We start from the raw sequence: 16,898 nt of genomic DNA, 5'->3' as shown, positions 1-16,898 counted from the left end.
CAAAAGAAAGGTAAAAGAGTGAAGTAAAAGAACCACAAGAGGTAAATATCTTCAGGCTGAAAAACAAAGTCAAGTATATGAATCTCTATGTATATAAATATACAAATAACAATGTGACAAAATTGTCAAAATAAAGGTATTATAAGTTTAAATAAAAGCATATATTAAACAGCATTGGTTTGGGGTGCCTGGGTGGCTCAGTCGATTAAGTGTCCGACTTTGGCTCAGGTCATGATCTCACTGCTCCTGAGTTCAAGCCCCACACAGGGCTCTGTGCTAACAGTTCAGAGCCTGGAGCTTGCTTCAGATTCCTTCTCTCTGCACCTCCCCTGCTCACTCTCTGTCTCTGTCTCAAATATAAAATAAAACAAAAAATAAAAATAAAAATAGCACTGGTTCAGCTGCTAGATTTGCCTTCCAAGAATTTAAAATCTAAAAATTTCAAAAAATGATTTTCAAATTTGTGAGGAAATCATTTATTTTGCTTTTACCACATTTTTTAAAAATACAATTTATTGTCAAGTTAGCTGAATACAGTGTATATAGTGTATACAGCATGCTCTTGGCTTCAGGAGTAGATTTTCATGATTCATCACTTACCACATTTTAAATAAAACTAGCTGAAATTCTATTTCCTTGTTTACACACACTAGAAAAAGTAGTATTAGAAGAATAGGAGAGGGACACCTGGGTGGCTCAGTTGGTTGAGCATCCAAATCTTGATTTCAGCTCAGGCCATGATCTCAGTCCCAGACTGAGTCCCAGAGCAGGCTCTGTGCTGACAGCATAGAGTGTGCTTGGGATTCTCTCTCCCTCTGCCCCTCCCCTCCTCTCTGTCTTTCTCTCTCTATCTCTCTCAAAATAAACAAATAAAAAAACACCATGCTAAAAAAAAAAAACCAATGGGAGAAAGAGCAAATTGGTTTAAAAAAAAAAGTTTGGCTTGGGGTGCCTGGGTGGCTCAGTTGGTTAGGCATCTGACTTTTGCTCAGGTCATGATCTCATGGTCTGTGAGTTTGAGCCCTGCATCAGGCTCTGTGCTGACAGCTCAGAGCCTGGAGCCTGCTTCGGATTCTGTGTCTCCTCTCTCTGCCCCTCCCCCACTCACACTCTGTCTCTCTCAAAAAATAAGTATCAAAAAAAATTTTAAAAAATAGTTTGGCTCAACTGAAAAATAATGGGTGGAGTGTGGATGTGTGAGGAGGCAGGAAAGAAAGGAGAGGCCAGCATAATCATTCTGAGTAACACAGTAATGATTAATTCTGATAGAAAGTGTGAGACTGGGGACAAACCAGTCAAAATCACTGGCAAGAAAGGTCATTTTTGCAGCAGCAGCAGAAATATTTGCATTATAAGTGCCTTACACTATGTAGAAAGGAAACTGTTCCATTTTTGTAAGTGCATTAAATCAGCATAAAACTATACAACAAATAATTTGGAAGCTAGTGCTAACAATACATTTTTAGTCGCCTGGGAAACCCACCTCATTAAGCTATAATCATCATCAAGTCCCAGCAAGTCAATTAGGATTTAATATGTGCTAATGTCTGGGTTGTAAAAGTACAAGAAAACAAGCAGATAACTTGGGGTTACTTTTCTATGTACACACAGGTTTATTATCTGACAGCCTGAACATCCAAGGTCATGAATCAGACTACACATGGGAACTTCTACAGTTATAGTAAATTGGGAAGAAAACAGACACTGTCAGCTACATGACAGAACAAGAGATTTAAAAATATAGGGGTGCCTGGGTGGCGCAGTCGGTTAAGCGACCGACTTCAGCCAGGTCACGATCTCACGGTCCGTGAGTTCGAGCCCCACGTCGGGCTCTGGGCTGATGGCTCGGAGCCTGTTTCCGATTCTGTGTCTCCCTCTCTTTCTGCCCCTCGCCCGTTCATGCTCTGTCTCTCTGTCCCAAAAATAAATAAACGTTGAAAAAAAAATTTTTTTTTAAAATATAAAGAAGTTCAAATCATCCTTTGAATGTCTATATTGAGTAAGGTACCACTGCTCCAGACCCTCGTAAATGTCTATGGGGTTTTGATGGCACCCAGCCATACAAGTAACACCAAACTTCCTAAGGATATTCACCATCATAATACTTTTTATTAAATGGCATAGGATGATAACAAAAAAGCAAGGTTCTACCATTTTTCAAAAATAGGCTATTTTCAGGTAATGGTTATTGTTCACAAACCAATTATATATATTTTTTAAAGTTTACTTATTTATTTTGAGAGAGAGAGTGAGACCGCGAGCATGAGCCAGGGAGGGGCAGAGAGAGGGAGAGAGAGAATCCCAAGTAGTCTCCATGCTTTGCACAAGCCCACATGCAGCACGTTCTTAAAACTGCAAGACCATGACCTGAGCTGAAATCAAGAGTAGGATGCTCAACCAACTGAACCACCCAGGTGCCCCAACAAACTAGTTCTTTTTAGCTGGACAGAGATAATAGCACCACTGAGATGAAAAATATCCTAATAGGTTGCCTAGTCCAAACTCTGGCAAACTCATCTACTCCATAGTATCTCAGATAGAAAGCCTGGCTTACTCCTTTATAACTCCAGAAAGTTTACGTCTCCCAAGGCAGCCTACAGCTTTGGTGGGACTCTCCATTAACTGCAAAGTCCTTTCTATAATATGAAAGGATTTATATATCCAAATGTTACAGTCAGGACTAGCTTTATGGGCTTGTGACCTGTCCATAGGGCCCCATGCTCAAAAGGGCCCCTGCTTAGTTAAATGCTATGCTGTCACTGTCTTGAAATTCTTCATTTTTGAACAAAGAGCTCTGAATTTTCATTTTGCACTGGGCCCCAAAAATAAGCTAGGTCATCCTACTTTATAGTAGTTATCTCTGGGCAGCAGAATGATGGGTGATCATTATTTTACTTTATACCTGTATGTATTTTTGGAAACTTTTACAATGAATATTTAACCTTTCAGATAAAAAAAATAAGCCTACTTCTTACACACTTTTAAAAAGGAAAAAGGAAGGTGCTTCTCAGGATAAATAAATGCTATTTCCCTGTAGCATTTGGGGCAATGCAAAACATATACTTTATTCAACACGATGGGTCTTCAGATATCATAACTATCTTGTCTCCCCTTGCTTATTCTTCTCCTAGCTTAAAATATTCCTAGTTCTTTCCATTGTTTGTTTTATGAGATTGTCTGGGCCTCTTATTTTTTCTTCTACCATTCTCTTAACATACCTATTTCTCAAAGTTTCTTATAAAATGTGCCATTCAAACCTGAATGCCAGATATGGTCTGAACAAATGCAGGTTTCTTATACTGTGGGCTCCATGGTTCTGTTAATGCAGTCTAAGATCATACTAACTTTTTAAGCCACTACATCTTATTATATTAAGCTTGTGACCAACTAATCTACTTTGATCTTTTTTACAAATATAAGCACCAACCTAGATAGTCTCTGTCCTGTACAGGTGATTTTTAAAAAAATAACCTAAATGCAATTTACATTTATCCATGTTAAATTTTATCCCACTAATGTCAACTGAGCATTCTAACTTGTCCAGATCTTTCTGAATCTTGATTTTTATTTTCTATGACCATGATTCCCAACAAAAACTTCGAACTGGATTCATTTGGAGGAGTATTTGAAACTATTCAAGCTCAAGTTTTGAAACTACTAAAGCCAAGAGATTCTAATTCAATTTATCTGAGATATGGCCTGGGTACTCTATTTTTCCCCTTAACTTTAGATCATAAAAATTTTCAAATGTACAAAAATAGAGAAAATAATATATTGACATTTCTGTGTGCCTATCACTTGATTTCAATAATTATGAACATTTCGTCAATCTTCTGTCATTTATTCCTTCCTGAAGTCATTTAGTTTTTTTAAAATTTTTGTTTTTAATATTTATTTATTTTTGAGAGAGACAGAGACAGAATGCGAGTGAGTTAGGGGCAGAGAGAGAGGGAGGCACAGAATCCGAAGCAGGCTCCAGGCTCTGAGCTGTCAGCACAGAGCCTGACGCGGGGCTCTAACCCACGAGCTGTGGTATCACGACCTGGGCCGAAGTCGGATGCTCAACCAACTGAGCCACCCAGGTGCCCCTCATTTAGTTTATTTTAAAACGTTCTTGGTTAAATATAACACACAGCCAATGCTGAGATAACTGACCTATGGTATTAATTGTCCCTTTCAATTTTTAGACACTTGCAAATTCGGTATACATTTCTCTTTTGTATTAGGTCAATGATAATGACAAATAGGTAGGACCCCCCCCCCCCAAGGGCTGAATGTTGGAGACACTATTAAAACAGCCACAGCTTGGAGACAGTACTCATCACCAATGTACTAATTTAGTACACTTCAGTTTGACAAGTGTCTCTTTCTGCTTGTAAACTAGATTTAGGGCACTGTGTAAGGCAACACTGCTTTAGTGGCAGAAGAGTCATTTAAATGAACTTCTTAATTACAAGCAAGATTTATTTCCATTCTAAGTAAAATGTCTGGTTATAAATTTTGGCCATAGAAATGATTGCTAGAACTTTATAGTGGATTCTGTATCTTGTCATAAATTGCCATCTTTACAAAGCCAAACAAGTACTCCTTTACTGAATTTTTTATAATCTCAACTTCATTAAATGTTAATGACCAAACTAGTAAACTGCCAACACACTTAGTAGGAAATACATTCAAATAGGAGAAAGTAGTGTTTTCAGTAGAGGTTGTGGGTATTCTTGATTCTATTGCTTTTGTTACCAGATCTAAGTCGTTAAAACGGGACTGTGAATGCTTATTTTAGAATAATCCAATAGCCACAGTTGGCATTTTGAAAGCTGCCAACCTTATACTAAGAGCTTTGGAAAATTAATAAAAGTAACTCTTCTTTGTCCTATTTTCCCTCTCCCTGCATTCTTTTAAAGACATTTACTTGAAAACTAGGTATATGTAAACACTCATTTCCTTTCTCAACCAAAATCTTTGTTCATTAAAGGATTTCGAAATTTGTATAGGGAAGTAACTGATATCACAAATGACAGACTATAATGTCATGTGGGGAAAAAGAATGCATGAATTATCAATCAAACGGAACTACATTTCTCAAGATTAAAACATAGGGAAATGTGAGAAGTGTTACCATCTTTATTTACAGCACTTTTACACTTTAAGACTTATCAATATACAAAAAAAGAGTAGCCCTCAAAAAATTAAAGACAATACAACATCTGAATTCCTAGATGCAAAGCAACAAGTAAGCATGGCAGCAAATGAATAAACTCATAAACAGTACAGCACTTTAAAAACATTATCTAGAAGACCTGAAGCTGACCATTATCTTGGTTAGTATAAAACAAAAGGACAACTAATACAATGATAAAAAATCAACAAATGTGATTATCCCTTGTTTTAAAACTTCACTTCTTTATAATGGAGTAAGGGAAGAAAAAAGACCATTTAGACTGGGGTAGAAAGAAGAGTGGAGATAAAAAAACAACAAAGATTTAATTCTCAAGTACCTTTAATTTTCTATCTCAGGTTTTCCTATTCTAGAGATGAGGGCATTATTTTTCAACAACCTTTTCTAGTTGCTAAGGGCATTATATCTTGAGTCTCATATTTCCAACCACAGATAAATGAATCTGGAATACTTGCTGTGTCCCCAACGACTGTCATCTTTTGCTTTTACACTATCAAATTATTTGTCCTGCTGAAAATGTCCTCCTCATTTCTCTCTACCAATCCACATCCCAGATATTATTAGTTCTCATAGATGGGTGATTTAATTCAAAAAACAATACAAACTGGTTTTTGACAAGATGTTCCTCAGATGCCACACTGGAATTATGCCACCAGAACACCACCTATGGTTATTAATTGCTGCTTTTAGGAAATCTTTGTATCATTTAACAGGGCATCTCATACGCATACTTTACACCAGATCTGGCCTTGCAAAATTGTTTTGAGGGTTTCAAATACCCCTCATTCATGACTATAAGTCACCAAAACCAGGCTGATATTATTGCTGACTACCTCAGTAATTATATATTTGTTTGCTTACTTGTTTATTATCTGTTTATCCTACTAAGTTATAAACTCTGTGAGGGTAGGAACTATTTGTTTTATTTGCTATTGTATACCCAACACCCAGGACAGTAGCTAGCTACCACCCCATTTGTTTCCACCCAGGACAGTAGCTAACTGCTACCCCATTTCTGGTTCCCTTCACAGCAAAACTCCTAGAAAGAATTATATACATTTGCTCTGTCTCCAAATACCTGTTTGGCTTCATATGCTCTAGTCCCTCTGGTCCCTGCTCATAGGTTACCTTAAAGAAGCCTTCCCAGACCAAATTTATCTAAAACACCAACCCCTCCCCTCTCTATCACTGTAGCTTACTTTATTTTTCTTCATATGGCTTAACACCACCTGCAATGTCTTATTTGTGAATTTGCCTCTGCCAACTAGAATGTCAGCCCAAGGAGAATAAAGATTTTATTTTGTTCACTTGCTGTTATCTCTAGCACCTAAAACAGTGCTTGGTTTTTAGAAAGTACTTGGTAAGTATCTGTTAAATGAATGTATCCTGTACAATCACATACAGGATTTATTCTTACCTTTTGTGCTTATACAGCAACAGCAAAAGGTCGAAAACTGGGCAGATTTTCTAACATAAAGGTAATATAAAATCCAAGCCATAGCTGTACTGCCACAGGGTAAACATTATAGTGCCATTTATTATTAATTTTTGGCTTACCTTACATCCATAGTCCTTCCACAACTGTCCACTAGAAACATGTTTTTACCAGCTGAATCATTTCTACTTGAAGTATCATGTTTTGAAAAATACAACTAAGATGACTAAAGAGTACTAAATGTATTCTTCAATACCACTCAGTAAGACAATAAGTGATGCTTATATCTGTAGAAGTGCTGTTGAAGAACTTCCAGGTTTTGGGCAATCATAGATCAAAATAAAATGCTGTTGTGATATTTTATTCTAATACTTGTACGCCATTCTGGTTATAAATCATAAATGCATAATCACTCTCATACCAATATTATTGAATAACTATCAGTGTTTTACTTTTGTAGTAGTATGATTGCAAATTGGACATATTCAATGTTACTATTCCAAATTAATTTCTATATACAACATGGGAAAAGTAATTATTAGGGAAAATGGTATAAATATAGGTCCTCCTTTGGCCTTCAAGTACAGAAAATGGTACTTCATTAATAGATAAATGAATACCAGATGTTTATATCATTGCTCACAAGTTTCAAAAACTCATGAGACTCACATAACAATGACATGAGGTGGGGAAGATAAGTTTTGTTACCATTTTACAGATGAGGAAACGAGGCCTTTATAAAACAATTAGAGCTGAATAGAGGCAGAAAAAAATATTAAAAAATCAGGGAAGACAAACAAAGTCGGGTTAATAATGCAAGTGGAATCACTGAACTCAGTGGTATACTGATGTATTTGTGGATGCTGGTTTGTAGCTGACTTATTAAAAAGAAAATCCCATAGGGTAACCTCTGGGGAGGGCAAATTACACTGTGTTCTGTTCCCTCCCTGGAACATTCTGACCCATGCAAAATCAAGTAAAAAATTACTTTTAAAGATCTCTTTGAATGAGAAAGGTCAGCTTTGTGGGAGGTTTTGAAAAATGAAGGTTGTTCAGGGTCATCACTTTAGTCTTGTTGTTTCATTAGAATGAAATCTGCTTGATAGCAATTAATACTAGTTTCCTACTTATATAATACATCTCCAATACCTTAATAAAAAAAAAAAAACTCTCTTCCCATGAGAATTGAAGATTCATGCCCCTAAGTTGAAGTGGAGTAGCAGAAGTTTCCTGTCTATGTTTCAGGAAAGGAAGACCCCAGCAGCAAGCAAGGGAAAGGAAAAAAGAGAGAGTAGTGTTATTAACAGGTATCTTAAAAAACAAACAAACAAAGAAACAAAAAAACCCTGAGGCTTATAGGTATGCAGTCAATAATCCTTCCACTACTACCAAGAAAAAGTGGTGACAATGATCATCCTTCATATCTTAAGACTTCCAATGAAACTGTCCTTTCTCACTCAAAACAACATAGATGGATCTAGAGGGTTTGATGTTAAGTGAATAAGCCAGAGAAAGACAAATACCATATAATTCTACTCATATGTGGAATTTAAAAAATAAAACAAATTAACAAAGAAATGAACAAAAAACCCCCACAATTCTTAAATATAAAGAACAAATGGGTGATTGCCCGGGGTTGGGGGAAGATGAGTGAAACAGATAAAGGGGATTAAGAGTACACTTATTGTGATGATCACTGGGTGATGTATAAAACTGCTGAATCACTATATTATACATTAAAACTAATATAACACTGTAAGGGCGCCTGGGTGGCTCAGTTAAGTGTCTGACTCCTCATCTTGGCTCAGGTTATGATCTCACGGTTGTTTTCCCTAGGGGTTGCTCTATGGGATTTTCTATTAAGTCAAAATGATATTTATTAATTTACAATATGTGTGTGGGTAGCGATTTGATATTTATCTGAAATGAAATGTCATGGTCACCATTTAGACACTCTGGTTCCAGTAATAAGGTACTTGGGAGACCAAAAATTTTATCAGTTCCTTTGTGAACATGGAATGCAGGCATATTTTGCTAAGAAAAACTTAATCGAGAATGTTTTCAAAGTTGGGCAACTTGAGTTGCGGGTGGGGAAAAAGGAGAGAAAGCCTTGTATTTTTGAGAGACGGTCACTAACAAGTTCTTTTAAAAGCTACCTTATTATGTACGTGTTTACTTATGACAAATCATTTCCACCATGATTTAAGTTTATATAAATATCATAAAACATTTTGAAATGGAAAGCGCATTTAAGATATTATGTTCTAGTTCATACATATGATTTAATTTCAAGGTAATGGTGCCATGATGAAAGAGGAGAGAGATAGGGAAACAGAATGTCTTAAAACTTCTCCATTTTAATAAGTTTACTCTTTAGTCTCATTCTACAACCCCAAAACAAGGTCTACTGAAGGAGATGATCATTCTAACACACAAGAACCTGCTTACACTATGCAGATACGGAATATTCAAAAATCAGATACTCTCAACAAATGATCTGAATTAAAGCTTTCTGATTGGCAGATCTTCCTAAGTCTGACACACTAGAATGTAGCCCCATAACTCCACTCATGCACCACCCCAACTACCAAGCAAATTGTTGATTTGTGCTTAATGAGCCAAATATGCATAAATTATTTTCAATTACATAAAGACAGGTGCTAAATTGAGATGCTATAGAAAAGTCATTACCCTTATCAGCCAGGAAGATCAAGGGATAATGTAAGGTAACTGCAAAAGTCCAGAAGGGTGAATTACTCCACTAAATGACAGAAAATCACTTTATCTATAAAATAACCTTTACATATAATGAAAATTTCCACAAGATATTCTACCTTACTGTGAACCAGGAAAACTAAGATTAAATAGGCAAATGATAAGTAATCTACTAGATGTCTACTAAATGGGTTTCAGAAATTTAGAAAAGGACCTCGGAATTCTAACTTACAAGTTAATCTCCTGTTACAACCACCCTAGGGTTCTCTGTTGCCCCAATCCCATTTTTAGGAAAAATAATAGAGTCAACTAACTTTACCAAAACCACAGCTAAAGTCATTACACTGCTGGTGGTTATTGCCAATTATCACATGGCAAAGAAATAAAATCTTAAAGAAAGTACAACTATTAACATTTCTAGATGGTCATTATCTCTTCTTCATTAAACAAAATGTATAAAGGAATCTTTTAAAGGGGTAGCACATAACACTGGATTTCAGCAAGCAAAACAGACAAAGGCAAGCTTATGCTGGCACCCAAATTCCTGTGAGAGGTAATCCAAATGTGGATTTTTGTAAAGCATAACAGAGCTCTTGGCTTCACAATTTTAAGTAAAAAAAAAAAAAAAACAGTAATTGAGCAGTCATAAAAATCAGCACATGCTTATTCTGGACCAAAACGAACCAAACAAACCTTAAAAACACCTCTGCTCCTTTCTGATCCATTTTGCTTAATTTACATGTAATAAAGTGGCAGCACTCGTGGAAATTTCAAGCATCTTGACAATACCACAGGTAAAATAATCATGCAGACATACACATTGACCACAATATGGGCCTATGGCTATTCTCAACATACATGGGTAGAAATCTTGGTTTATTTCTGCAGACAAATCTCTTATTCTAGAGATATGGGCTTTTGAAGAGTACATGGGAGTGAGTGGAATAGAGAAACTGGTGCAATAGGTCTATGTTTTAAGAAAACATGTGAAATGAAAAACTAAACACAGAAAAAAAGGAATGATTATTTACAGGAAATTTGTAACAAGTAAACTCTTTCATACTCCATTACAGTGGTTTGATTCTCAAGAATCTGATTTACCTATTATTTTTCAGGAACACAGTTGTACAAAGTGAAATATACCTCCTTGGTAAATGTGGATAAGAACACCATAAAAATTCTGGTCAAGAAAAGTTATGGGGAACCAAAATATTATGCTGTAACACAGGGCTGTAAGATGTTTTAAATGTACTCTGAGTTGTTCTTAATGGACTAAAGAGGGTAAATAATGTCACTGGGTAATTATGAACATTGATTCTCAAATTTAATTTGGAAAATAGATGTATCTATTAAATGGAAAGTCTCCTCTGCAAAATAACACTTGTAATTTTTAAAACTCAGAAAATGACCAAATGTGAGTTTAACCAGGCAATTTTTGTTGCCATATTTTCAAGGAGGACTTTTTAGAAGCCAGATAAGATGAACAAGTCTTGCAAAATTAAAAAAAAAAAAAAAAACCTCCTGTAGAACCTCAGAATTCTCTCCAGCTTGGGGATGGCTTGGAAAAAAAGAGGAAATAAAGGCACATATCTGTCACCACCTTAACAACATGCACTGATTTGGCACCAATTACCTTTCATTTCATCCTCTCAACTCTATGAGGTAGACACCATTTCCTAGAAGAGGAAGAGCAATGCCATCTCCTCCGTGAATCTTTACACAACCTTTCAGTTATTTGGTTCTAATTAGAATTTGCCTGATTTACTAGTTACTGGTTATAAGTCCAATTTGCCTGGGTTACTGGTTACTTCCCCCTAACCCGACCCTCTCCCCCGTATCCAGATCAAGAGCAATTCAAGGGCGGAAAAGTGAATCTTCACTGTCTTCGTACACTAGCATTCCCTGTGGCACACAGCAGGCGTTTATGTGTAATAAATCAAAGTATCTGTCGAATGCCATTCAACAAGAGATGAGGATGGGGCTAAAATGTAGATTTCCCTACTCTTCCCTCTTCCCGCTACATCACGCTGCCTAAAGGAAGTCTGGTCCACCACTCCAAAGCCACCATACCAAACTGCAAATGGTCACGAAAAAGAGCTCTGCGTCCCCCTACCAGCCGTGTCCAAAAGTTTGAATGCCCCTGCCCCAGACGAGAAGTCTCCAAATTGTCTGGAGGCTTTGAACACGTGACCCAGGGCCAGTTCTGGATTTGCAAAATCAAATCACTGAAGCCAGGACGGATTCGGAGGCAAGAGTTAAAAACTTCCACTGGTTTCATAGGTTGGCTTACAATCGTGGCTTTGAAAGAAGGGGCACCGCCGCACACTCGAGAGGGAAACGAATTACGACGAAGGTTACTCTGAAATAAGATCCCAGGGACTGAAAACTGGGTGGCAGAGCAAAGATGCTAAATTGGGAGGGGTCCGCGATTCTGAGCCCTCCCCCGCAAGTCCGACCTCCCCACCCCCTGCCACTTCCGAATCTCTCATTTGAAGCCTTTCCCTCAGGATGTGACCGGGGCTCCTCCCTTTCTCCTCACCATCCTCCCTGCCCCCCCCCGCGACTCTTACTTGCTCCCCCACCAGGATGGTGATTATCAAGAGGGGGTTTCGTGAAAAAAGTTAAGTCCACAACTGCCGAACTGGCCCCTGTCACCAGCCTAAACGCTACCTGTCGAGGTCTAACACTCGTCGTCAGCCTCTCCCCCGGGGGAAGCTACGGGGCAGGTACTCTGTCTCAGAAAGAACCCCTCCTCTGCCTCAGATTATTCCACCGCCTCGGAAAGGACCCCTCCTTCCATTCCCCCTCCCACCCGAAGCGCAGCGGCCAGTCGAGTGAGGTATTTTCGGGACTCAGGGGCGGCGACGGAAAGGTGGTGGCAGAAGAACCCGAGCCCCTTCGCCCGGGGCCGAGAATCGCGCGGCGGGTGGCGACGAGTAACCGTTTTCCTCACCGCCTTTTAAGTACCCGCGAACACGGCCCCGAGTTGGGTGGGGGGGTGGCCACAGCTTACCTGTGAGACCCCCTCCGCCTTCCTCGCCGTAGCCCCGACGCCGCTGAAGCACGAAGTAGTCGTTGGACCTTTCCATCAGCCACAGCTTCAGTGCATTTTTCAGGAGCACTTCCTCAGGCTTCAGCCACATCGCGAACTTTGTGCCGCCCGGCAGCGGCGACCCAGATACCTTCCTCCCCTCACCCTCCACCTGTCTATTTCCCTCTACTTCTCCTCCCACCAAATCTCCCTCAAGCCAAGCCACGGCTTGGGTTCACGTTTTCCACACTTCCCCCAACCCTCCCTTCTCTCCCACGTAGGCAGCAAGATTGCCAATTCCCTCCCACAGCTCTACCGCCCGACTGGGAAATAGTCCCGCTTCTTTGCCTCCTGGGAGTTGTAGTTTCCTATTCGCTTTTCTGTACTCAAACAATGGGAGTGGGGGACTACGATCCCCATAATCCACTGGGGTGAGGACGCGGTGCGGGTGCTTTCAAAGCGCGTCCCGCCACCACTTAAGTGTATTTTGCCTACTTAAACTTTAAAGCGTTTTTTTTTGTTATTGTTCAAATAAATGAGCCCCAGGTATAATTATGTTGCTTCTTCTCATCATTTTACAGCCGAGGGTGTTAAACTGTAGAAAACAAAGTTTCTGGAATTTTGGAGTAAAGAACGGCCCCTTCTGGGAAGCAGCAATAGCGGCAACTGATATTAAATGAGCTCTTTGAAAGCTATTTCATAAACAGATCATTTCACGTAATTCTCACAGAAGTCTTTCGAAGTGGATATTATTCCTCACTTTGCACAAAAATAAAAGCGCAGACCGGTGAGGTGACTTATCCAAGGTCACACAGTAAATGGAATCTGATAGAATTCTAATTTAAAATCTTCCTTAAACTGGAGAGTGTGATGCTAAGTGAAATAAGCCATACAGAGAAAGACAGATACCATATGGCTTCACTCTTATGTGGATCCTGAGAAACTTAACAGAAACCCATGGGGGAGGGGAAGGAAAAAAAAAGAGGTTAGAGTGGGAGAGAGCCAAAGCATAAGAGACTCTTAAAAACTGAGAACAAACTGAGGGCTGATGGGGGGTGGGAGGGAGGGGAGGGTGGGTGATGGGTATTGAGGAGGGCACCTTTTGGGATGAGCACTGGGTGTTGTATGGAAACCAATTTGACAATAAATTTCATATATTAAAAAAATAAAATAAAATCTTCCTTAGACTAAGCTCTTTCTGCCCATACAGGAAGAATATAAAATCTCCAGAAGCCACATGATTTTATTCACGCCGTGGGCCCCTCCCTTCCCCCACTGCCACCCCAATCTATTTTTTTAACTATTGTAATCAGCCACAGAAAAAGGTCTTCTCCAACTTTCCTTTTCAGGATCTAAACAATTTATAAACATTTCCCCCTTTATTAAACTCTTTAAGGAAAAAAAAAATCCCTTTCAGGGCAGCCTTCACCTCTTTGTACCTTTGGCAGCTCCTTACACACTAAGGTGAATGAGGTCAGTGATTTGTATGGCATCGCAGTGAGGAATTATTTGAGGGACATTTTTATTTATTGCAGTAAATGAGCCGATCAGAATTAAAGGGTGCACTAAAAGCAAAAACAAGTGTGTACAAAGAAAGGAGTTGGGAGGAAATGTACAAAAAACATGGAGCTCTAGGTGTGCTGTTTTGAGAACAAAGCCTCAAGGCCATTTCAATTAAAAACAAAAATGGGGTGGGGCACACCCAGATGCCAAGTCGTGGAGCCAAAGAACTCTGCCTTGGAGCAGTGTCTCTGGCTTAACCTTTCCAAGATGTGGGCCAGCTCAAGGGAGGCAGGTGTGTGCTACAACAGGGATTTTTCTTGGGGGTGAGAAAAGGGTCAATTTGGGATTAGCTTCTACTAAAAGGCAGTAAGTAGTACCAAGGCAGCTTCCTGGAAAAGATGGGAAGACACAATCATCCCAGAGCCCAAACTGCAATGTGTCTTTGGGGAAAGCCATCCCAATTTGGATGTACACTACTGAAGACGATTTCTTATCTTCCTCATAAAAGCTCAGTGAATGTAGCAAATGTCGAAAGATGTGAGTTGTTCTTTTTACCTTTCCTTCTCTTTTGAATTTTCTTCCTCATCAAAACACATTCTTTTCCAACATCCTTAATGGTTACAGTAGTGACAAGGGCTGTCCAGAAGTGGATGGTTCCTGGGGTGCCTGGGTGGCTCAGTTGGTTGAGCATCGGACTTCAGCTCAGGTCATGATTTCACAGCTCATGGGGTTGAGCCCCACATCAGGCTCTGTGCTGACAGCTTAGTCTGGAGCCCGCTTTGGATTCTGTGTCTCCCTCTCTCTCTGCCCCTCCCCTGCTCATGCTTGCTCGCTCTCTCTCTCTCTCTCTCTCAAAAAAATAATAAAAAACATTACAATAAAAAAAGAAGTGGATGGTTCCTCTCTATAATATTGATTTAATCCTTATTTAAAAACTTGTATATTTTTACATCCTTACTTTATAGATGAAGAACAGGAGTCTCAGAGAAGTTAAATAACCTAAGATCACATAGCAAAATAAGTAGCAGAGTTGAGATTTGAATGTAGATTTTTCTCACTACAAATTATGACACTATACTACCTTTTGCATATGGTTAATCTATTAACCATATGTATTAGGACATCAAATACAACATGTCCAAAGCCAAACTAAATTCTCCAATATTTTCCCTGCACAAAGTTGTTTATCATTCTAGGTTCTCATAGTTTACAGCACCACTGTTACCAAGATGTTCAAACTAAGAACCTTGGAATAATCTTCAACTTCTTTCTCCCACCACCTTCACTGTCTCACACACATACCCTCCCCTCTACTTTTTTTTTTTCAAAAGTCCATTCCACCCTATTACCACTTCAGATTGGCCTCACATCACTTTCCTGCTACACTGTAATAGCATCCCAACTCATCTTTCTGCTTCCAATCTTGTTTTCTGATTTATCCAAGCCACATATTTATGGACATAATGTTATACCATGCAGAGATAATACCTCATTTATCCAGCAATCTTTTCAGCTGAGTCAGCCTTCTAAATCATAGCCTGAAACATCTATCTGAAAAGGTAGTAGAAAACCACAAATAGCAGGGTCCCCGGGTGACTCAGTGGCTGAAGCGTCCAACTTTAGCCCAGGTAATGATCTTGCAGTCCTTGAGTTCGAGCCCTGTCGGGCTCTGTGCTGACAGCTCAGAACCTGGAGCCTGCTTCAGATTCTGTGTCTTCCTCTCTCTCTGCCCCTCCCCCATTCACTCTCTGTCTCTCAAAAATGAGTAAACATTAAAAAAAATTAAGAAAAAAAAAAAAAGAAAACCCCAAATAGCAATTCTAAACCCTGTGCCATTGAAGAGCTGAGGCTGGCAAAGATTCTTCTGGATTCTTATTTGAAACGAATTTCACAAGCTTAGTTGATGCTTGACAGCATGCAGCAGGTTTAGAAGCAGTAAAGATTCAAAACAGGTGGAGCACTGTGAGAGGAGAACCATTTAAACGTTTGCTACTCAAAATGCGGACCCTGAACCAGCAACATCTGCATCACCATCTAGCTTGCTAGAAACTAGAATCTCAGAAACCATCCTAGACCTGCTGAATCAGAATGTGCATTTTAACAAGATCCCTAGGTAATTTGTAGGCACATTAAAGTTCTAGGTGCATTGATTTAAGCAAATTAGATATTTGAAGGTCAAACTCTACAACAAATTGGGGGTGATTAATCATGTTTCCATTAAGACCTACATAGGCATCTTTTAAAAATAAGTCCTGTTAAAGAATTTTAGATGATTGAATTGCTTTTTCAAAAAGTTTATTTCAGGACATGCCCATTAAAATTTTCTAAGGCAGTGGTTGAAAATGGGTATGGGTTGGAGGAGAAATTGCCACTATTCATGCTAAGCCCTATTTATATATGCTACTAACCATCAAAATCTAGGTATGTCCACAAATATCTCACATTCATGATATGTTTTTGGAGACAAAAAGAACTAGTGGGTAGTGTTTTTCAATCTTTTCACCAAATTAACTCTAAGGTAGAGGACAGTGAACATTTATCTCTGGAGGTCAAAGTGCCCACCATACATACATACATAGTCTAAATTTTGTATTGTTTTTTTTTTAAAGTTTATTTAGAGAGAGACAGAGATAGTGCAAGTTGGGGAGGGGCAGAGACAGAGGGAGACAGAGAATCCCAAGCAGACTCTGAATTGTCAGCTTGGAGCCTAATGTGGGGCTCAAACTCACGAAACTGTGAGATCATGACTTGAGCTGAAACCAAGAGCCGGACGCTTAACCAACTGAGCCACCCAGGCACCCCGAAATCTTATATTGTTTAAAAATATTTTATATTTAAATTTTATATATGTTTAAAAATATTTTTAAAATTCACTCCAAACAGAAGAGGCAATGAGTAAAAGCCTCAGTATTTGTTATAGCCTAGGGTGATAAAGTTTCTCCAGATGTTACAGAGCTTAATTAAACTACTTAGTAAATGATCAAAAACTAGATGGGGGGTGGTGTGGGGAAGGAATGTTCCTAGCATTCCAACCT

At 38.9% G+C, this 16,898-nt stretch overlaps 1 protein-coding gene across 3 annotated transcripts in view; it reads right to left on the bottom strand.

Moving 5' to 3' along the window:
* Positions 1–12,644, bottom strand: part of TBC1D8B (TBC1 domain family member 8B) — a 59,841-nt gene extending 47,197 nt beyond the window's left edge. The window contains exon 1 of one of the 3 annotated variants that reach the window (XM_045050707.1): positions 12,343–12,644. In XM_045050707.1, the coding sequence (XP_044906642.1) occupies positions 12,343–12,472 (130 nt within the window). In that variant the 5' untranslated portion in view covers positions 12,473–12,644. The remainder of the gene's footprint in view (positions 1–12,342) is intronic. The other 2 variants (XM_045050706.1, XM_011279406.4) reach the window with 2 other exon arrangements.
* Positions 12,645–16,898: the final 4,254 nt, after the last annotated feature.

This window comes from Felis catus, chromosome X (assembly GCF_018350175.1).
Source record: "Felis catus isolate Fca126 chromosome X, F.catus_Fca126_mat1.0, whole genome shotgun sequence".
NCBI classification, from domain to species: domain Eukaryota; kingdom Metazoa; phylum Chordata; class Mammalia; order Carnivora; family Felidae; genus Felis; species Felis catus.
The sequence above is the reverse complement of the archived record's forward strand: the minus strand, read 5'-3'. Positions and strand labels throughout refer to the sequence as shown.